At 45.8% G+C, this 22,717-nt stretch overlaps 1 protein-coding gene across 1 annotated transcript; it reads right to left on the minus strand.

The window, feature by feature from the left end:
• Positions 1-862: 862 nt before the first annotated feature.
• LOC117458856 (zinc finger protein GLIS2-like) lies at positions 863-21,459 on the minus strand. The gene is made up of 6 exons (XM_034099546.2): positions 21,320-21,459; positions 17,346-17,464; positions 11,292-11,456; positions 10,332-10,465; positions 5,657-5,775; positions 863-3,613 (listed from the first exon to the last, which is right to left on the minus strand). Exons 1-6 carry the CDS (start codon positions 21,453-21,455, stop codon positions 3,024-3,026), a joined length of 1,263 nt encoding a protein of 420 aa, XP_033955437.1. The 5' UTR covers positions 21,456-21,459; the 3' UTR covers positions 863-3,023.
• Between the last annotated feature and the right edge of the window lie 1,258 nt (positions 21,460-22,717).

Raw genomic sequence — 22,717 nt, forward strand, 5'->3', positions numbered from 1 at the left:
AAAGAGTCCTCTCCTGCTGATGTTCAGGTGTATATCAGTATGTAGTGTCTCTACTTTAAAGAGTCCTCTCCTGCTGATGTTCAGGTGTATATCAGTATGTAGTGTCTCTACTTTAAATAGTCCTCTCCTGCTGATGTTCAGGTGTATATCAGTATGTAGTGTCTCTACTTTAAAGAGTCCTCTCCTGCTGATGTTCAGGTGTATATCAGTATGTAGTGTCTCTACTTTAAAGAGTCCTCTCCTGCTGGTGTTCAGGTGTATATCAGTGTCTCTACTTTAAAGAGTCCTCTCCTGCTGATGTTCAGGTGTATATCAGTATGTAGTGTCTCTACTTTAAAGAGTCCTCTCCTGCTGATGTTCAGGTGTGTATCAGCATGTAGTGTCTCTACTTTAAAGAGTCCTCTCCTGCTGATGTTCAGGTGTATATCAGAATGTAGTGTCTCTACTTTAAAGAGTCCTCTCCTGCTGATGTGCAGGTGTATATCAGTATGTAGTGTCTCTACTTTAAAGAGTCCTCTCCTGCTGATGTTCAGGTGTATATCAGAATGTAGTGTCTCTACTTTAAAGAGTCCTCTCCTGCTGATGTGCAGGTGTATATCAGTATGTAGTGTCTCTACTTTAAAGAGTCCTCTCCTGCTGATGTGCAGGTGTATATCAGTATGTAGTGTCTCTACTTTAAAGAGTCCTCTCCTGCTGATGTTCAGGTGTATATCAGTATGTAGTGTCTCTACTTTAAAGAGTCCTCTCCTGCTGATGTTCAGGTGTATATCAGTATGTAGTGTCTCTACTTTAAAGAGTCCTCTCCTGCTGATGTTCAGGTGTATATCAGTATGTAGTGTCTCTACTTTAAAGAGTCCTCTCCTGCTGATGTTCAGGTGTATATCAGTATGTAGTGTCTCTACTTTAAAGAGTCCTCTCCTGCTGATGTTCAGGTGTATATCAGTATGCAGTGTCTCAGATATGAGTTAAAGTAGCCACTAAAGTAAAAGTCCTGCACTCTTTAGGAAAAATGCACAATGGGTGCAAAATGTACTTAAAGTGCTCCTTATGCGTATTGGCCAGTTGAATGTAACTTTAAGTACTGTACTGTAAATGTAGGTACTTTTTTAGTTTATCTTAGTATTTTATTTTCTGACTTAACTTCTACTGGAGGTCAGAGGGAGATATTATTATGTTTACACTATTACAGAAATAACCTCAGATATACTGAAAATGATACCAAGTACGTTAACTTTATCACGTCATTTAAAAAACAGTTTTACGTATTTGTGATAATAACTGAACATTAAACTATTCTGTAAAAACAGACACTTTTTGCATATTGAGTACTTTTGAAACTTTAAATACATTTTGCTGCCGATACTTGCATGCTTCTACTTGACATCAGGGCTTTTACTTGCTGTAAGTTCAGTCTGAGGTATTAGTAATTGTACTGAAGTAAAGGATCTGAGTACTTGTAGAACATAGTGAAGCAGCATTAAGTGAAATACTGCAGTACTGTCAGCTTCAAACCAGAGCACCAGATAAATACCCTGTAAACCAGGGGTGTCAAACTCAATCTCATTCCCGGCCACATCAGCATTATGGTTGCACTCAAAGGGCCGGTTGTAATTTATATAAATATACATATGTGAATATAATATATATTAAATAATGTATTATATTACATTGTTGGCCCTGCATTGGATTATTATCAGTTCTGGTAATATCTTCCTAAATAACTACGTCTGAAAGCAGAAGTCTAGGGCAAATCATTGAAAGCAAATATTCAACAATTACACCACTTGTATTGTATATTGTATTCTTTGCAAGCTCTTGCAGGCCACATAAAATGAGGTCGCGGGCCGGATTTGGCCCCCGGGCCTTGAGTTTGACACCCCTGCTGTAAACAGTGTATTCAAATAACCACATACATGTGTGGCTCCATCGTGTGGGAGTTGCTGTCAGATATTCAAAAGATGTATATCTCATTTTGAAATGTAAGCCATTGAAGGTGGGGGAGGTAAGGAACTGGACGGCCTGCCTGCCTGTCAGCCTTCCATCTGGGCACACACTGATCTCGTGCCCTCATTGGTCATGTGCGCGTTCCAGTGTGTTGGGGGAGGGGCTCTGTGGGGAAGTGGCAGATTTGTTCCGGTCGTGTATTTTCAAATTCTAGCCACTCGAGCCGGTTTCTCCAACATGACCGACCCCGCCTTTAAGTGCACACGCTTTGCCTGAAGGAAACATCCAGACTGATGTGTCGTTGGCAGGTTTTAAAGAAGTCTAGTGGTACATTGAATTATGTGTACGGGCTTTATTTCTCGTCGCTCCTCGTCATCAGTTCGAGAGGATTGTCAAACGTTAAAGTAGAACATGGTGAGTGCGTCTGCTCGTCCCTGACCGGCGTGAGAGCATCTGGTTCAGGGGATCGTCCAGGAAGTGAAAGCGTAGAGAAATGGAAAGGTAAAAGCATATTAAAGGGTCAGTTCACCTGATTCCACTGAAGCGTCATCAAGCCATGCAGACAGAGGACGTTCCTCTCGTTTAGATATCCGCCTCTAACCCCTGAAGCGACTCAGCATGTCCTCACTTCCTGTCCCGGGGCTGGAGGTCAAGGGTTCTCTGAATGTCTTTCTGGTTGTTATGCTGAAATAAGGTCTGTGCTTAACACGAGCGGAAGACACTTTATCGTTTTGTTCTACCACATAAAATACGTCAGAAAACACCCCGCTGGAGGACTTAAAAACGGCCGTTGCTAACAAGAGTCTAAATGAGACGACTACACGTCATCACGCCCAACTTAGCCTCCGTTAGCTTAGCGGTGGTGATGTTTATAGTCTCTTTTCTCATTTGAGTGAACTGACCCTTTAAAGCGTCAGACTTTTGCAACCCAACACTCAGGTCGTGTTCAGGCGTTGTTCATTCAAAACACACACACACACACACACACACACGCACGCACGCACACGCACACACACACACACACACACACACACACACACACACACACACACACACACAGGAAGAGCACCTTGCACATCCTATCTAACAACAGCTGGTTGGAGGAGTAGGGCCCTCGGGGGAACCAGCACCCAGGACAGAGGGTCCCTCAGTCCGGGGCCCCCCCATGCAGACAGATTTAACGCCTCCACTTCTTGCTCTTCCTCCTCCTCTTCCTCCTCTCTGTTCGACACCCCCCTCCCCAGAGCCCCCAGCCCCAGCATGGACACCGCAGAGAGTCCGAAGTGTATCAGGGGGGAGTCGGAGAGGCCGAGGGGCCCCATGCAGCCGAGGCGGCAGTAAGCGGAAAGAGGCGCCCCGAAGCCCCCCAAAAAGGCCCCGGGGAGGAGGAAATGGGCCCCGCTGAAAGGGGGCGCTTCACCCTGCTGTAGCCCCAGGAGTCCCACCCCCGGCCGGCACTTTGTGGCCCCTAGCCTCGGGGCCGCAAAGTGCCCGTGGGCCTTGATGTGCTTGCGCAGCGAGCTGGGGTCGGTGTAGCGCTTCAGGCAGCCGGACATCTTGCAGCCGTACGGTTTGTCCACATAGTGAGTCCGGGTGTGTTTGAAGCGGTCGCTGGAGTTAGAGTAGCGCTTGCTGCAGCCTTCATACGGACACATGTAGGGTTTCTCTCCTGGGGGGGGACAGAGGACACACAGAGACAGAGGGACACACAGAGACAGAGGACACACAGAGTCAGGAACACTGGCTTTTACAACTTAAAGAGGACATCATTTGTCCAGGCTGAGGTCAGTATTTAGTGTCGATGCTCATGCTTTAATGTTCAAAAAGCTCTTTATGTTTTACCAATAACACACGGGGAACCGTTGGGGGCGCAGCGCCCCCTCAGGGGGGGTTCCCCGCGCCCCCTCAGGGGGGGTTCCCCACGCCCCCTCAGGGGGGGTTCCCCGCGCCCCCTCAGGGGGGGTTCCCCACGCCCCCTCAGGGGGGGTTCCCCGCGCCCCCCCAACGGTTCCCCGCGCCCCCCCTGAAATTGAAGGTGTTTTTTTTTATTAATTTCTTTTTTTTTATATATATATATATATATATTGCAACTAATCTATATCTACTGTCACTTTTCTCATTGAACATGTGCTCTTTTATTAAATAAACTAAACACTTTCATTTTAAGTTGTGAGTTTAGTGTTTATGACCCTAAACACTGATGCACTCCTGCCCCCCCCCCCCTCAAGCAGCACCCCCCCCCCCCTCAGGCAGCACCCCCCCCCCCCTTAGCACCCCCCCCCCTCAGGCAGCACCCCCCCCCCCTCAAGCAGCACCCCCCCCCCCTCAAGCAGCACCCCCCAAAGCAGTAAACCTAGGGGAAGTGACGAAGCCTCTTGAACCGTAATAACAGGTGAAATCCGACTCCTTGTTACCTGTCAGCGACAGCGTGAGGACCGTCTGAGAGCGTGATCACTATCGCGTGTTCAAACTGAAGCATCCTGTTCAAAGCAGGGAGGGGTGCATGCACTGTGTTTACACTCCGTCTGTGTGAAGGTGTGTGAGACATGCTGCTATGAAAACACTCACACACCCTTTGGAGCTGCAGATATGTTCCATGTTCCTCCCTCAGGGTCATCGCTGTGTCTCTGTGCACGTACCAGAGCATATTCCTCTGTGTGTAAACCTACTGGTTGATAGAACGCCTTCTGATTCGGAGTGTTTTACCAGTCAACAAAAAGGCTTAAGACAAGGACTTTCCTTCAGGGGCAGTGAAGTGCACGTGAGGGCCGCTCACGTCAGGGGTGCTGGATCCCTCACCAGAAGACACAAAGCACAACATGCATCCATTCATTGAGATAGTAAAACTCTTGGGAGATACTCCTTGTCTTGAGCCTTCTTGTTGACTGCCAACTGTATCGTGTTCCTTTAAATGAATCTGTGGAGCTTTTGCTGTTTGATCAAGTTGAGTTAGAGGGCAACTTTGATCAGGAGAACAGCCAAACTTTAGGCCGTGTGCGCGGCCGCGGTTACACTTGCATTAGCATTATTAGGTTGCAGGTCTCCCTTGAAAAAGAGATCTATGATCTCAATGGGACCAATCTGGTTAAATAAAGGTTTGAAATGAAATGAAAAAATTAGCATTAGCCCAGCGCACCAACAGAGAGAGACTAGCTTATGGCAACACAAAAGAAAACATGGGGGCGGTGGAGATGAGGAGGTGTCGGCGCTAACCAGCAGCTTCTACTGAAGCCAGTCCCCAACTCCGGGGACTTCGGGCGGCAGTATACGCCGTGATGTTGTTTGCGGCCTGCCAGTAAGGGACTTATTCTGGAGTGAACGCGATCTACTAGATAGTTCCAGGGACTAAAGAGTTCGGGGGGAACTAAGTACCGGGAACTAAGTACCGGGAACTAAGTACCGGGAACTAAGTACCGCAAAGTACTTGGTGTGAAAGCGGCTAAGGACGGCCATGATAACTGCTTCATATCTCCTCAGCCGTGGCCTGGTTTCAGGATGAACTGCTAAATGCTTAAGATTAGGCAGGAATAAACATTCTTACAAAAACAAGATTAAAGAAAATATCTTTTTTTTTTTTTTTATGTGAAAACACCTTCAACAAACACAACAAATTGTTTGTAAATCTACATAAAAAGATCTGCAAACACGCAAACAGAAAGAAAAGAAAATCTGTGTGTGTGTGTGTGTGTGTGTGTGTGTGTGTGTGTGTCACCTGTGTGTGAGCGGGTGTGTATCTTCAGGTTCTCCAGGCGTGAAAAGCTCTTGTTGCAGGTGGGACAGTGGTGCGGCTTCTCGTTGGTGTGTGTGCGGATATGAATCAGCATTTTATACCTGTGAATCATAACACATCCATTAACTAACACACACACACACACTTATTTTCTTGGCAAATGATCTGTATCAAATCAAATCAAATTGTATTTGTAGAGCACATTTAAAAACGATGTTGGTCGAGCCAAAGTGCTGTACATGTGATTTAAACACATAAAAACACATTACATTCAGTGTGGATTTAAAAGCCCCCAGGGTCCGGGCCGACCTCACATGGAGGGGCAGAGTGTTCCAGAGCCTGGGGCCAGCTGCTGCGAAGGCTCGGTGCCCTCGGGGGTTTGAGCCTGGTCTTGGGTTCTACCAGCAGCAGCTAGTCAGCAGACCTTAAGGCTCTTAAGGCCTGGGGTGTAGCGCTGGAGGAGTTCAGCTACATAGGAGGAGCCAGAACATTTAGGGCTTTAAATACAAATAAAAGGATTTTAAAATCTATTCTGAACCGAACTGGAAGCCAGTGTAGTGAGGCCAGAATTGGGGTGATATGGTCGCACTTTTTGTGGCCAGTCAGGAGACGTGCAGCTGCGTTCTGGACTAGCTGCAGGCGTCTAATTGATGCCTGGTCCATACCCACATACAGAGCGTTGCAGTAGTCCAGTCTTGAGGTCACGAAGGCGTTAATAACCCTTTCCAGGTCTTTAAAAGATAAATACGCCTTGGTTTCGGCCAATAGTCTTATTTAAAAAAAGCAGGATTTCACTACGGTGCTGACCTGCTTGTCGAATTTAAAAGTGCTATTAAAGGTCACTCCAAGGTTCATGACAGAGGGGAGGATGTTTTTACTTAGGGAGCCCAGAATATCAACCGGAGAGGCTGGAGGTCGGGGTCCAAAAAAGATTACCTCGGTCTTGCTCTCGTTGAGGGTGAGGAAGTTTTTACTCAGCCAGGATTTTAACTCTGTTAAGCAGTCCATCAGCTGCTGGAGTGAGTTGACATTTGCTTTGAGAGGCAGATAGATCTGTACATCGTCTGCGTAGCAGTGGAAGGGGATATTGTGTTTCGTGAGAATTGAACCTAGGGGCAGTATGTACAGTAAAAAGAGGATGGGGCCCAGGATGGAGCCCTGGGGGACCCCACAGGTAAGAGGGGCTTTAGCAGAGGAGAAGGCACCTAGCTGCACTGAGAGCTACGGTCTGTCAGGTAAGACCTGAACCATGCAAGGGCAGCGCCTGTGATGCCTGCGGACTGTTCAAGCCGTGACAACAGGATGCTATGGTCCACAGTGTCAAAGGCAGCTGTCAGGTCTAACAGCACCAGGACAGCTGGGCTGCCTGAGTCGGCGGCTAGGAGCAGATCATTAAAGACTATGAGATCCGGCTGCTGTCCTTAGGCGTGGACACAGCTCAGGTTAGTATTGTATTTACATGAGCTATGCAAACAAAGAGACAGGAGCGCTGACACCTTTGGCTTTTGTGGTATTTTAAATCAATATGCTTGTTGTTACACTTAACTTGTCTAGTCTCCCATCTTTGTTGCAGCCTATGAGCCACGCCGTAACAAGCACAAAGAACACAAACAGGTGTCTGTCCGAGTCCGGTTGTAAAAGTCAAACCAAGAGAACATTTGCATGAAGCATGTGACGCTAAACAAGATAAAGAAAGACCAGCTGAGAGATGCAGGCAAACTGCAGCAAGAGGAACAGACGTCAAGCTTCGCCTGTCTTTGCCGTCTTATGCAATATGAGACATGTTGCATACGGTGGCCGACAAACACGCTGCAGCTGGGAGCCCAGGGGACACTAAAGAGTGACGCACACAGCTGGGAGACCAGGGGACACTAAAGAGTGACGCACACAGCTGGGAGACCAGGGGACACTAAAGAGTGACGCACACAGCTGGACACCAGGGGACACTAAAGAGTGACGCACACAGCTGGGAGACCAGGGGACACTAAAGAGTGACGCACACAGCTGGGAGACCAGGGGACACTAAAGAGTGACGCACACAGCTGGGAGACCAGGGGACACTAAAGAGTGACGCACACAGCTGGGAGACCAGGGGACACTAAAGAGTTACACACACAGCTGGAGACCAGGGGACACTAAAGAGTGACGCACACAGTTGGGAGACCAGGGGACACTAAAGAGTTACACACACAGCTGGGAGACCAGGGGACACTAAAGAGTGACGCACACAGTTGGGAGACCAGGGGACACTAAAGAGTGACGCACACAGCTGGGAGACCAGGGGACACTAAAGAGTGACGCACACAGCTGGGAGACCAGGGGACACTAAAGAGTGACGCACACAGCTGGGAGACCAGGGGACACTAAAGAGTTACACACACAGCTGGGAGACCAGGGGACACTAAAGAGTGACGCACACAGTTGGGAGACCAGGGGACACTAAAGAGTGACGCACACAGCTGGGAGACCAGGGGACACTAAAGAGTGACGCACACAGCTGGGAGACCAGGGGACACTAAAGAGTGACGCACACAGCTGGGAGACCAGGGGACACTAAAGAGTGACGCACACAGCTGGAGACCAGGGGACACTAAAGAGTGACGCACACAGCTGGACACCAGGGGACACTAAAGAGTGATGCACACAGCTGGGAGACCAGGGGACACTAAAGAGTGACGCACACAGCTGGACACCAGGGGACACTAAAGAGTGACGCACACAGCTGGGAGACCAGGGGACACTAAAGAGTGACGCACACAGCTGGGAGACCAGGGGACACTAAAGAGTGACGCACACAGCTGGGAGACCAGGGGACACTAAAGAGTGACGCACACAGCTGGGAGACCAGGGGACACTAAAGAGTGACGCACACAGCTGGGAGACCAGGGGACACTAAAGAGTGATGCACACAGCTGGGAGACCAGGGGACACTAAAGAGTGACGCACACAGCTGGGAGACCAGGGGACACTAAAGAGTGACGCACACAACTGGGAGACCAGGGGACACTAAAGAGTTACACACACAGCTGGGAGACCAGGGGACACTAAAGAGTGACGCACACAGTTGGGAGACCAGGGGACACTAAAGAGTGACGCACACAGCTGGGAGACCAGGGGACACTAAAGAGTGACGCACACAGCTGGGAGACCAGGGGACACTAAAGAGTGACGCACACAGCTGGAGACCAGGGGACACTAAAGAGTGACGCACACAGCTGGACACCAGGGGACACTAAAGAGTGACGCACACAGCTGGGAGACCAGGGGACACTAAAGAGTGACGCACACAGCTGGGAGACCAGGGGACACTAAAGAGTGACGCACACAGCTGGGAGACCAGGGGACACTAAAGAGTGACGCACACAGCTGGGAGCCCAGGGAACACTAAAGAGTGACGCACACAGCTGGGAGACCAGGGGACACTAAAGAGTGACGCACACAGCTGGGAGACCAGGGGACACTAAAGAGTGACGCACACAGCTGGGAGACCAGGGGACACTAAAGAGTGACGCACACAGCTGGGAGACCAGGGGACACTAAAGAGTGACGCACACAGCCGGGAGACCAGGGGACACTAAAGAGTGACGCACACAGCTGGGAGCCCAGGGGACACTAAAGAGTGACGCACACAGCTGGGAGACCAGGGGACACTAAAGAGTGACGCACACAGCTGGGAGACCAGGGGACACTAAAGAGTGACGCACACAGCTGGGAGACCAGGGGACACTAAAGAGTGACGCACACAGCCGGGAGACCAGGGGACACTAAAGAGTGACGCACACAGCTGGGAGCCCAGGGGACACTAAAGAGTGACGCACACAGCTGGGAGACCAGGGGACACTAAAGAGTGACGCACACAGCTGGGAGCCCAGGGGACACTAAAGAGTGACGCACACAGCTGGGAGACCAGGGGACACTAAAGAGTGACGCACACAGCTGGGAGACCAGGGGACACTAAAGAGTGACGCACACAGCTGGGAGACCAGGGGACACTAAAGAGTGACGCACACAGCTGGGAGACCAGGGGACACTAAAGAGTGACGCACACAGCTGGGAGCCCAGGGGACACTAAAGAGTGACGCACACAGCTGGGAGCCCAGGGGACACTAAAGAGTGACGCACACAGCTGGGAGACCAGGGGACACTAAAGAGTGACGCACACAGCTGGGAGACCAGGGGACACTAAAGAGTGACGCACACAGCTGGGAGACCAGGGGACACTAAAGAGTGACGCACACAGCTGGGAGACCAGGGGACACTAAAGAGTGACGCACACAGCTGGGAGCCCAGGGAACACTAAAGAGTGACGCACACAGCTGGGAGACCAGGGGACACTAAAGAGTGACGCACACAGCTGGGAGACCAGGGGACACTAAAGAGTGACGCACACAGCTGGGAGACCAGGGGACACTAAAGAGTGACGCACACAGCTGGGAGACCAGGGGACACTAAAGAGTGACGCACCGTCACAGTTCCCTACTTGTTCCTTGTTCCTGTCCTTCTGTACCGTTTTTATTTTCTGAATTGTAGGTTGTCCCGGTGCTTTGAGAGACTCCCTGGTAGTGTGTGTGGTTTACTGACAACATGAGCGCTGTGTGAAGACAGAGTGGATGTTTGCACAGTGTGTGTGAGGTGTGTGTGAGGTGTGTGTGTTCACCTGGCGTTGAAGCCCCTCCCATTACGCTGGCAGCCCTCCCACTGGCAGCAGTACCCACAATCCTTTTCAGGTTTCACGTGGAAGTCGTTGATGTGGTCTACGAGCTCCTGCAGCGAGGCGAACAGCCGGCGGCACTGAAGAGACGGGGTCACGTGAGCAACCCTCTGTGGGGGAAATAATAACCCTACAGATATCCCCATGAAGCCCCCCCACTGCATTCCCGACATCATCACAATTAGTTTATATCACTAGTTTTATGTTTTAGTATGAAAGTGAGGCGTTATCTAAATATGTGTATGGAAGGAATCCAAGGGAAGTCGAGTATCTCAAATATCTGGATAAAAATACTTAGTATTTCAAATAAAGTCTTAATGTCAGATACAAATCTCTTCTTGGGGGGGGGGCTGCCTCTAAAGAAATGCATTGTCGAATTAATTTAAATTAAAACACACAGTGAGATTGCACTTTAGAATAAATGTGTGGAAGGATTTTAAAGTACTTTGTATTTGTATTTTTTGTCTTGTTATCATCGCATCGCCTCTCTTCCTGTTCCTTTACTGTTTGTTGCATCTCTTTTTTGTCTCTTTGTGTTTGAATGTCTCTCTGGTCTGAAAGTAGTGGTTGGCGCCACCTGGTGGTCAGAGGTAGAGTTACAGTTCACTTAGCTCTTCATTGCAAAACATTAATAATCTTTACAAAGAAAATATAAAATAAATATTTATAATTATAGTTTTAATGTCCAAAGAAATATAATAATAATATTTAGTTAAATAAATATATTTGTAAAAGCATATTAAAGGAAAGTGAGACACACGCAAGCCTCTCATCTTAGGTTTAAAAAAATAATATCAAACAGAAATATAATGTAATATAACATAATATCATATAACATAGTAAAGTATAATATAACATAATATAATATAACATAATATGAAATAATTTAAAGAATGTATGTACTACCTTCCTCCACCTGCAGGTGAGCTGAGGGTCCGCAGATGTTTCTGGAAGCTTCTCTCTGATTGGCTCTCTGATTGGCTCTCTGATTGGCCCCCTGAGCACCGAGGAGGGGAAGCTGAACTGGGGTGCGTTCCCAACGGGGAGGAAGAAGGGGAACGCTGCCCCCTCCTACACCACAGAAGAAGAGAAGGATATATTACTGGCAGGGGAACAGCTGTTACTGAATACCTCTGATACATATACCATCAACACTAAGAACAAATATAAGATAAACAGCAGGGTAGAGTTTGGTGTATAAATATATAAATATGCATAAGAATTTATAAACTATATGAGTATTATTAACAGGATGGTAAAGTGTGTAAAACACAGAGGGGAAGAAGTGCTCTGATCTTGTACTTGAGTAAAAGTAGAAGTACTCAGGTATGGTACTTGAGTAAAAGTAGAAGTATTCAGATATTGTACTTGAGTAAAAGTAGAAGTACTCAGATCTTGTACTTGAGTAAAAGTAGAAGTACTCAGATTGTGTACTTGAGTAAAAGTAGAAGTACTCAGATATTGTACTTGAGTAAAAGTAGAAGTACTCAGGTCTTGTACTTGAGTAAAAGTAGAAGTACTCAGATCTTGTACTTGAGTAAAAGTAGAAGTACTCAGGTCTTGTACTTGAGTAAAAGTAGAAGTACTCAGGTCTTGTACTTGAGTAAAAGTAGAAGTACTCAGATCTTGTACTTGAGTAAAAGTAGAAGTACTCAGATCTTGTACTTGAATAAAAGTAGAAGTACTCAGGTTTGGTACTTGAGTAAAAGTAGAAGTATTCAGATATTGTACTTGAGTAAAAGTAGAAGTACTCAGATCGTGTACTTGAGTAAAAGTAGAAGTACTCAGATCTTGTACTTGAGTAAAAGTAGAAGTACTCAGATCTTGTACTTGAGTAAAAGTAGAAGTACTCAGATCTTGTACTTGAGTAAAAGTAGAAGTACTCAGATCGTGTACTTGAGTAAAAGTAGAAGTACTCAGATCTTGTACTTGAGTAAAAGTAGAAGTACTCAGATCTTGTACTTGAGTAAGAGTAGAAGTAGTCAGATCTTGTACTTGAGTAAAAGTAGAAGTACTCAGATCTTGTACTTGAGTAAAAGTAGAAGTACTCAGATCTTGTACTTGAGTAAAAGTAGAAGTACTCAGATATTTTACTTGAGTAAAAGTAGAAGTACTCAGGTATTGTACTTGAGTAAAAGTAGAAGTACTCAGATCTTGTACTTGAGTAAAAGTAGAAGTACTCAGATTGTGTACTTGAGAAAAGTAGAAGTACTCAGGTCTTGTACTTGAGTAAAAGTAGAAGTACTCAGATTGTGTACTTGAGTAAAAGTAGAAGTACTCAGATCTTGTACATGAGTAAAAGTATAAGTACTCAGATCTTGTACTTGAGTAAAAGTAGAAGTACCCAGATCTTGTACTTGAGTTAAAGTAGAAGTACTCAGATCTTGTACTTGAGTAAAAGTAGAAGTACTCAGATCTTGTTCTTGAGTAAAAGTAGAAGTATTCAGATCTTGTACTTGAGTAAAAGTAGAAGTACTCAGATCTTGTACTTGAGTAAAAGTAGAAGTACTCAGATCGTGTACTTGAGGAAAAGTAGAAGTACTCAGATCTTGTTCTTGAGTAAGAGTAGAAGTACTCAGATCGTGTACTTGAGTAAAAGTAGAAGGACTCAGATCGTGTACTTGAGTAAAAGTAGAAGTACTCAGATCTTGTACTTGAGTAAAAGTAGAAGTACTCAGATCTTGTACTTGAGTAAAAGTAGAAGTACTCAGATCTTGTACTTGAGTAAAAGTAGAAGTACTCAGATCTTGTACTTGAGTAAAAGTAGAAGTACTCAGATCTTGTACTTGAGTAAGAGTAGAAGTAGTCAGATCTTGTACTTGAGTAAAAGTAGAAGTACTCAGATCTTGTACTTGAGTAAAAGTAGAAGTACTCAGATCTTGTACTTGAGTAAAAGTAGAAGTACTCAGATATTTTACTTGAGTAAAAGTAGAAGTACTCAGGTATTGTACTTGAGTAAAAGTAGAAGTACTCAGATCTTGTACTTGAGTAAAAGTAGAAGTACTCAGATCGTGTACTTGAGTAAAAGTAGAAGTACTCAGGTCTTGTACTTGAGTAAAAGTAGAAGTACTCAGATCTTGTACTTGAGTAAAAGTAGAAGTACTCAGATTGTGTACTTGAGAAAAGTAGAAGTACTCAGGTCTTGTACTTGAGTAAAAGTAGAAGTACTCAGATTGTGTACTTGAGAAAAGTAGAAGTACTCAGATCTTGTACATGAGTAAAAGTATAAGTACTCAGATCTTGTACTTGAGTAAAAGTAGAAGTACCCAGATCTTGTACTTGAGTTAAAGTAGAAGTACTCAGATCTTGTACTTGAGTAAAAGTAGAAGTACTCAGATCTTGTTCTTGAGTAAAAGTAGAAGTATTCAGATCTTGTACTTGAGTAAAAGTAGAAGTACTCAGATCTTGTACTTGAGTAAAAGTAGAAGTACTCAGATCGTGTACTTGAGGAAAAGTAGAAGTACTCAGATCTTGTTCTTGAGTAAGAGTAGAAGTACTCAGATCGTGTACTTGAGTAAAAGTAGAAGTACTCAGGTCTTGTACTTGAGTAAAAGTAGAAGTACTCAGATCTTGTACTTGAGTAAAAGTAGAAGTACTCAGATCGTGTACTTGAGTAAAAGTAGAAGTACTCAGATCTTGTACTTGAGTAAAAGTAGAAGTACTCAGATCTTGTACTTGAGTAAAAGTAGAAGTACTCAGATCGTGTACTTGAGGAAAAGTAGAAGTACTCAGATCTTGTTCTTGAGTAAGAGTAGAAGTACTCAGATCGTGTACTTGAGTAAAAGTAGAAGTACTCAGGTCTTGTACTTGAGTAAAAGTAGAAGTACTCAGATCTTGTACTTGAGTAAAAGTAGAAGTACTCAGATCGTGTACTTGAGTAAAAGTAGAAGTACTCAGATGTTCTTGAGTAAAAGTAGAAGTACTCAGATCTTGTTCTTGAGTAAAAGTAGAAGTACTCAGGTCTGGTACTTGTTTGTTCACTGTGTCAGATTTACAATGTTAAATATCTTTAAAACATCAAGATCAGGGGCCGGTACGTAGGAGCGATAATGCTCGTTCTGCCCTTGTTATTATTTATATTATTATCTTCATTTCTCTTTGCATCATTTTTATTTCTTATTGTTTATCACTTCCGGTCACGCGGGTGTGGTTTATTGGTGTTCCGTCACCTGTTGGATGCCGGTTTGGGATATGACGTAGAGGAGAGGGCATAGGCGGCGCGTGAGGCTCGGGTTTGGGTAACTTGTTTTACCTGACGCTGCCCGCCTCTGAAAATAGATCGACTCAGTGAAAGCACCGCCTGCTGACCAATCAGAGCTCAGTGTGCGGAGGTTAAATCTATCAAGTCACATTACAGGATAAAGGAAATCCCGTTTAAACTGCTGTGTGCAGAGAAGACGCCGACGTGTCGCATTCATCATTCATATCACACTGATATCAGACCATATCATATCATAGCATATCACAATCAGAGGTCGCGTTAACCCAATATTTTCCGTCTATGGCGGATTTTTTTTTACAATGACGGACAAATCTGAAAGCAGTCCGTCATTTTGACAGATTAGAACAAACTCGGAACAGCGCCAACGTGTCCCCGCAGCGAGGCTCCGGTGTTCTGCCGTGTTCTGCCGTTTCCAAACCTAACCGATCATTGAACTGTCTGTGAGCTTTGGCTTCACGCTGCGCACGCTCCCGCGAGGTGCAGCAGCCATGCATAACACGGCGCATGTGAACTGCCCCCCCCCGTTGACAGTTCACGAGCATGCTTCCCCCCCCCCCAGAGTAAAGGCCGACGGGTAATTCAGGATTTTGACGGAAGTTTTACGATCCTGTCCGTCAAAATGACGGGCAGCGAAAAAGTCTAGCGCAACTGTTACAGGGTGGTTTAGGCTAGGCTGCAGCTCCACCCTGTGGACGTATTGTGTTATACATCTGCCTCACGTGAATATACCTCAGCTGTATCATTACCTGCTCGATGTGAATACACGGCGTTGAGACACAGCCTGACTTGCCTTGTTTATTAATGCACATACATCTACAAACAGACACCTCTGATCGCAATATGTCCTGATCTGAGTCAGCTGAGCGTATCTGGCCGTGCAACACTCACAGCGTCACAGACTGGATGCAGAAGCATTATTTTAAGCAACACATTATGTTGAGGAAACACTCGAGTCAAATGTAATGAAAGTCACATCGTGTCTTAGACGGGCCGTGACATCATGAACCTGTTACGCTTTCAAACACTCTGTAGTTTTAATTTCTTTATCCCCATATTCTCCGTGCAGCAGCTCTGTGGCTCGTATCCTGGATCAAGTGTTTAAGTCATGGATTTTTAAAGTTCATAATTGTCTAATATTAGTTTACTTTTCATTAATGAAGTATGACGCTGCGCTGTCAGTACACTTGTCCCTGTTTGTGATTGGTCAAATGTAGCTAACCCCGCCCCTTTCACGTGAATGCGCTCTCAGCTGGAGAGAGAAACCCTGGCTTGATTTACCGAGTTGATAACCAGCGTCGTAGTGCCGCTAAGCGAGATCTCGTTTGTTAGGGTTAGTTAAGATGACTCAAACATATCCAGGGTCTGTGGAACTGGCTTCGTAGCACACAGGGCACAGGTGGCTGCAAAGCAGGTGCCTTAAATACCCCCTTGTTTTATAATGAGATCTTCATAGTGATTTCAATGCCACCCCAAAATGATCACTGGTTCCATCCTGGCCACCCACTGCAAATGTCCTGGCTCCGCCACTGTGCATAGCAGCGCTAATGTCAAAGACACAAATATTATACATTATATTTTTATTTTACCAGGATGCAGTGACAAAAATATTTGGGAAGGCTAAACTTCCCTAGCCTACAGGACCCGCCGCCCCTGGGAGAGGGTGAATTGCTCTGATACTTTCTGTTGGACTACAAATTACAACGGACTCTTATATGGAAGGCGTCACAGCGAAGAGCGAGTTTCACCCCTAGTTTCCACTGGGTCCGTCTGCGGCGCGTTGCGGCATCCGCAAGCATCGCGGCCACTCTAGTCAATGGGTGCTATTCCACCAGACGCGCTGCGTTACGGCTCAGAAGCGTCCCAGAAGCGTCTCGCCGCTGGGCGCCGCTCGAAATAGGATTGAAGTCTATTTTTCAACGCGACGCAGCCGTAAGGTAATGTCGGGCAGGAAGTGGAACTCTGACAGCATCCGGCCCACCCCCCAAAACCGGTTCCTTCTCCTCCCCCATCCCTCCTCCGTAGTCTTTCCAGTAGGAGAATAAAGGCCAGCGTTCTCCTTCGGTTTACAGGCACTGTGTGTCAATTATATAGAATAGTTATGATGATGAATGCATTTTTTTTACTACTAAAATACAGCAACCCATCTTTGATTCATGTTTTTAACTGGACTAAACTTGTAGACCCAAATAAATAAAATCAAATAAGAACTCATTCTCAAAAAAGATAAACGCCATTCTTAAAATATAAAAACGAAAAAAGCGATCATGAAAATGTTTCCAATAAATGAATACAACATTTGTTGACCACGTTGTTGTTCAGATATATCACATATTTGTAACTAAATGAAACAAGAATTGAAACAAAACACGGTATAGACTGAGGAGGGAGTCCCGTGAGGTTCATGTGTTTTCTTCACTCCGCTGGGAAACTGCTCTCATGTCAAGAAGCATCAGATCAGTGCATGCGCTGCCTCGTCCAATCAGTGACCGATACACAGTAAGGGGGCGGGGCGAGTGTCTGAGGATTTCATCGGAGGATGGTCTGGTGGTTCCTCCATTATCGCTCCTCGATCCTCCGGCAGAAATAAGAGCCATGGGATGCTACTCAAGATGGCGCAGATAAATCAACTTCTGGTGATACCGAGACTGAGGAGCGAGGAAATGAATATAATCTACCTGAGAAGGACCCATACACTCTACATTAAGTCAACGGAAGTGGCTGTTTTGTTGTTGTCTCACCTGAGAGAAGAGGTGAGGCCGGGGACTGCTGTGAGGGGAGGAGGGGGAGGGGGGGGCGAGGCGGAGGTCCACGGCTGGAGGACTGCAGCAGGGTCCATCCTGAGGCGAGAACTGCGACTCTGCATGGAGAATAAAATGTTGTTTGATTATATTCTCCATATCATGCAATCCTGTTCACCCTGTGTAGCCCCGCCCCTTTCCACACTTTCTGTTCAAGCCTCTTTTTTAAAAGTATTTCGATATTTTCTGAAAAAGTCATAATTTTGAGAATTTAGGAAAATAATCACATTTCGAGATTTTCACTTTAGAATAACTCTCAGTGAAGAACCAGAACATATGAGACTGCAGACTGAAGACCATGAGGACACTTCAGAGTAACTCTCAGTGAAGAACCAGAACATATGAGACTGCAGACTGAAGACCATGAGGACACTTCAGAGTAACTCTCAGTGACAGAAGAACCAGAACATATGAGACTGCAGACTGAAGACCACGAGGACACTTCAGAGTAACTCTCAGTGACAGAAGAACCAGAACATATGAAACTGCAGACTGAAGACCACGAGGACACTTCAGAGTAACTCTCAGAGACAGAAGAACCAGAACATATGAGACTGCAGACTGAAGACCACGAGGACACTTCAGAATAACTCTCAGTGAAGAACCAGAACATATGAGACTGCAGACTGAAGACCATGAGGACACTTCAGAGTAACTCTCAGAGAAGAACCAGAACATATGAGACTGCAGACTGAAGACCATGAGGACACTTTAGAGTAACTCTCAGAGAAGAACCAGAACATATGAGACTGAAGACTGAAGACCACGAGGACACTTTAGAGTAACTCTCAGAGACAGAAGAACCAGAACATATGAGACTGAAGACCACGAGGACACTTCAGAGTAACTCTCAGAGACAGAAGAACCAGAACATATGAGACTGCAGACTGAAGACCACGAGGACACTTTAGAGTAACTCTCAGAGACAGAAGAACCAGAACATATGAGACTGCAGACTGAAGACCATGAGGACACTTCAGAATAACTCTCAGTGAAGAACCAGAACATATGAGACTGAAGACTGAAGACCACGAGGACACTTTAGAGTAACTCTCAGTGAAGAACCAGAACATATGAGACTGAAGACTGAAGACCACGAGGACACTTTAGAATAACTCTCAGAGAAGAACCAGAACATATGAGACTGAAGACTGAAGACCACGAGGACACTTTAGAGTAACTCTCAGAGAAGAACCAGAACATATGAGACTGAAGACTGAAGACCACGAGGACACTTTAGAGTAACTCTCAGTGAAGAACCAGAACATATGAGACTGCAGACTGAAGACCATGAGGACACTTCAGAGTAACTCTCAGTGAAGAACCAGAACATATGAGACTGCAGACTGAAGACCATGAGGACACTTCAGAGTAACTCTCAGTGACAGAAGAACCAGAACATATGAGACTGCAGACTGAAGACCACGAGGACACTTCAGAGTAACTCTCAGTGACAGAAGAACCAGAACATATGAAACTGCAGACTGAAGACCACGAGGACACTTCAGAGTAACTCTCAGAGACAGAAGAACCAGAACATATGAGACTGCAGACTGAAGACCACGAGGACACTTCAGAATAACTCTCAGTGAAGAACCAGAACATATGAGACTGCAGACTGAAGACCATGAGGACACTTTAGAGTAACTCTCAGAGAAGAACCAGAACATATGAGACTGAAGACTGAAGACCACGAGGACACTTTAGAGTAACTCTCAGAGACAGAAGAACCAGAACATATGAGACTGCAGACTGAAGACCACGAGGACACTTTAGAGTAACTCTCAGAGACAGAAGAACCAGAACATATGAGACTGCAGACTGAAGACCATGAGGACACTTCAGAATAACTCTCAGTGAAGAACCAGAACATATGAGACTGAAGACTGAAGACCACGAGGACACTTTAGAGTAACTCTCAGTGAAGAACCAGAACATATGAGACTGAAGACTGAAGACCACGAGGACACTTTAGAATAACTCTCAGAGAAGAACCAGAACATATGAGACTGAAGACTGAAGACCACGAGGACACTTTAGAGTAACTCTCAGTGAAGAACCAGAACATATGAGACTGAAGACTGAAGACCACGAGGACACTTCAGAGTAACTCTCAGTGAAGAACCAGAACATATGAGACTGCAGACTGAAGACCATGAGGACACTTTAGAGTAACTCTCAGAGAAGAACCAGAACATATGAGACTGCAGACTGAAGACCATGAGGACACTTTAGAGTAACTCTCAGAGAAGAACCAGAACATATGAGACTGCAGACTGAAGACCACGAGGACACTTTAGAGTAACTCTCAGTGAAGAACCAGAACATATGAGACTGAAGACTGAAGACCACGAGGACACTTCAGAGTAACTCTCAGTGAAGAACCAGAACATATGAGACTGAAGACTGAAGACCACGAGGACACTTCAGAGTAACTCTCAGTGAAGAACCAGAACATATGAGACTGAAGACTGAAGACCACGAGGACACTTTAGAGTAACTCTCAGTGAAGAACCAGAACATATGAGACTGCAGACTGAAGACCATGAGGACACTTTAGAGTAACTCTCAGAGAAGAACCAGAACATATGAGACTGCAGACTGCAGACTGAAGACCACGAGGACACTTTAGAGTAACTCTCAGTGAAGAACCAGAACATATGAGACTGAAGACTGAAGACCACGAGGACACTTTAGAGTAACTCTCAGTGAAGAACCAGAACATATGAGACTGAAGACCACGAGGACACTTTAGAGTAACTCTCAGTGAAGAACCAGAACATATGAGACTGAAGACTGAAGACCACGAGGACACTTTAGAGTAACTCTCAGTGAAGAACCAGAACATATGAGACTGAAGACTGAAGACCACGAGGACACTTTAGAGTAACTCTCAGTGAAGAACCAGAACATATGAGACTGAAGACTGAAGACCACGAGGACACTTTAGAATAACTCTCAGTGAAGAACCAGAACATATGAGACTGCAGACTGAAGACCATGAGGACACTTTAGAGTAACTCTCAGAGAAGAACCAGAACATATGAGACTGCAGACTGAAGACCACGAGGACACTTTAGAGTAACTCTCAGAGACAGAAGAACCAGAACATGTGAGACTGCAGACTGAAGACCATGAGGACACTTTAGAATAACTCTCAGAGAAGAACCAGAACATATGAGACTGCAGACTGAAGACCATGAGGACACTTTAGAGTAACTCTCAGTGAAGAACCAGAACATATGAGACTGCAGACTGAAGACCATGAGGACACTTTAGAATAACTCTCAGAGAAGAACCAGAACATATGAGACTGCAGACTGAAGACCATGAGGACACTTTAGAGTAACTCTCAGAGAAGAACCAGAACATGTGAGACTGCAGACTGAAGACCACGAGGACACTTTAGAGTAACTCTCAGAGAAGAACCAGAACATGTGAGACTGCAGACTGAAGACCACGAGGACACTTCAGAGTAACTCTCAGAGACAGAAGAACCAGAACATATGAGACTGCAGACTGAAGACCATGAGGACACTTTAGAATAACTCTCAGAGAAGAACCAGAACATATGAGACTGCAGACTGAAGACCATGAGGACACTTTAGAGTAACTCTCAGAGAAGAACCAGAACATGTGAGACTGCAGACTGAAGACCACGAGGACACTTTAGAGTAACTCTCAGAGAAGAACCAGAACATGTGAGACTGCAGACTGAAGACCACGAGGACACTTCAGAGTAACTCTCAGAGAAGAAATAAACATTCCAAAATGTAAACTTCTCAATAGAAATAAAATAGCATTAAAAAAAAGAATTGAAAATATACATTATATACAAAATATAAAGCATGATATTATATATGCATAAGTATGGTAGGAACGGAATATTAAATATAACAAATACAAAGGTGTACCTGGGGAGGAGGGTGGCGACGGGAAGCAGATCGGCCTGCAGATGGCGGAGGGATATGTTCTCTTTCCTAAGGTGATGTGTCCGTCTGTCCGCCCCGAGGGCAGCTTCAGGTCCAGAGGCTCGTCCAGAGACAGCATGTCTGCGCCTGAGAGAGGAAGAAACACCACAGCTCCTTTTATATCTTCAATGGTTTTAGAAATAAAGTCAGGTGTAATGTCGACTGAAATCTATTGGACTCTTATGAGCACCATGTGTTGTTATGCTGTCTGTAGTCTGGGATACGCAACATGGCGGACACTGCACCACGGAGCTCGGTTGCTCCTGTCTTTAGCCGGACTCTCAGCCGGTCTCGGGTAAAACCTGAGACCCACACTACGGTTGACGGTAAAGTTATTGTGGAGGATGAGCTTCTTAACTTCCTTGCTGTGAAAGTTAAGACATTAAGCCACGATGAGATCGTCCTGTTGGCTGCAAACACGTTTGATTCTGAGTGGATAGAATCCTCGAAGAAAGCATTGTTGATCTTTGCCCAACTACACAGCGGAACGTTCCCATGAAGGGGGAAAGAAAGACATCAACAATATAACAAGTTGCCTTAAAGTAATGAACGAGTGTGGAGAAATCACTCCCAGATTTGTTTCTTATTACTTGGATGAACTGCCGCCGGTGACATTTACTAACATGGATGTCTCAAGCCTACTTGGGAGAATGGAGCAGCTGTGCTCTGAAGTCTGCTCTTGGGCTTCGGAGTGAGGGCTGCGGCGGGGCCTCTGCTCTGAACGTGGAGAGGGCTACGACAATGGATAGTCCCAGTGGATCAACGTTTTTGCCAGGCTCTCCAAAGTGGAGTCATGTTGTGAAAAAAAGCTGACGTCATGCCTCAGAGCAGGCTGCTGATAAACCGAGAGTGCGCACTGTTGCTCCCGAGCGGAAAGATAAATCCGGTAACGGGCCTATTGTTGGCACCGGAGCTGCGGGCAACATCAAAGTGATCAAAACTAAGCTGGTGAGTGTTTTTGCTTCCAAGTTCTCACCAGACCTCGATGCTGAAACTGTGTCTGTGTATCTTAAAGAAAAGCTTGGCCGTGAGGTTGCCTGTTTGGCACTATACACGGTAGATACGGTTCATTCAAAGTATCTGCTGAATGCAATGAGATCAGCGAAACGTACAATCCGGAGATCTGGCCAGAAGGGGCCTTTGTAAGGCGATATTATGAGCCGCGCAGAGCGGGAGTTATCGGCTCAAACACTGCACCTACTGCGGGGGGATGAGTGTGCCTGCTGGTGCTATGGGCACTCACTTGTCTCGCTAAATGACGGGTCTTGTCGTACAACTGCCGTGGCCTTCGTACGGGCCAGAGCGCAGGGGATAAAGCTCGCCGCATTGTAGTTGACCACC

The sequence above is a fragment of the Pseudochaenichthys georgianus genome, chromosome 14 (genome assembly GCF_902827115.2).
Source record: "Pseudochaenichthys georgianus chromosome 14, fPseGeo1.2, whole genome shotgun sequence".
NCBI classification, from domain to species: domain Eukaryota; kingdom Metazoa; phylum Chordata; class Actinopteri; order Perciformes; family Channichthyidae; genus Pseudochaenichthys; species Pseudochaenichthys georgianus.

Coding starts and splice junctions, on each gene's coding strand:
- LOC117458856 (XM_034099546.2), bottom strand. CDS start 21,455: ATGCTGTCTCTGGACGAGCCTCTGGACCTGAAGCTGCCCTCGGGGCGG. Junction 11,457..17,345: donor GGCCTCACCTCTTCTCTCAG/GTGAGACAACAA, acceptor TCTGTGGTGTAG/GAGGGGGCAGCGTTCCCCTT. Junction 10,466..11,291: donor TCACCTGCAGGTGGAGGAAG/GTAGTACATACA, acceptor CCGTCTCTTCAG/TGCCGCCGGCTGTTCGCCTC.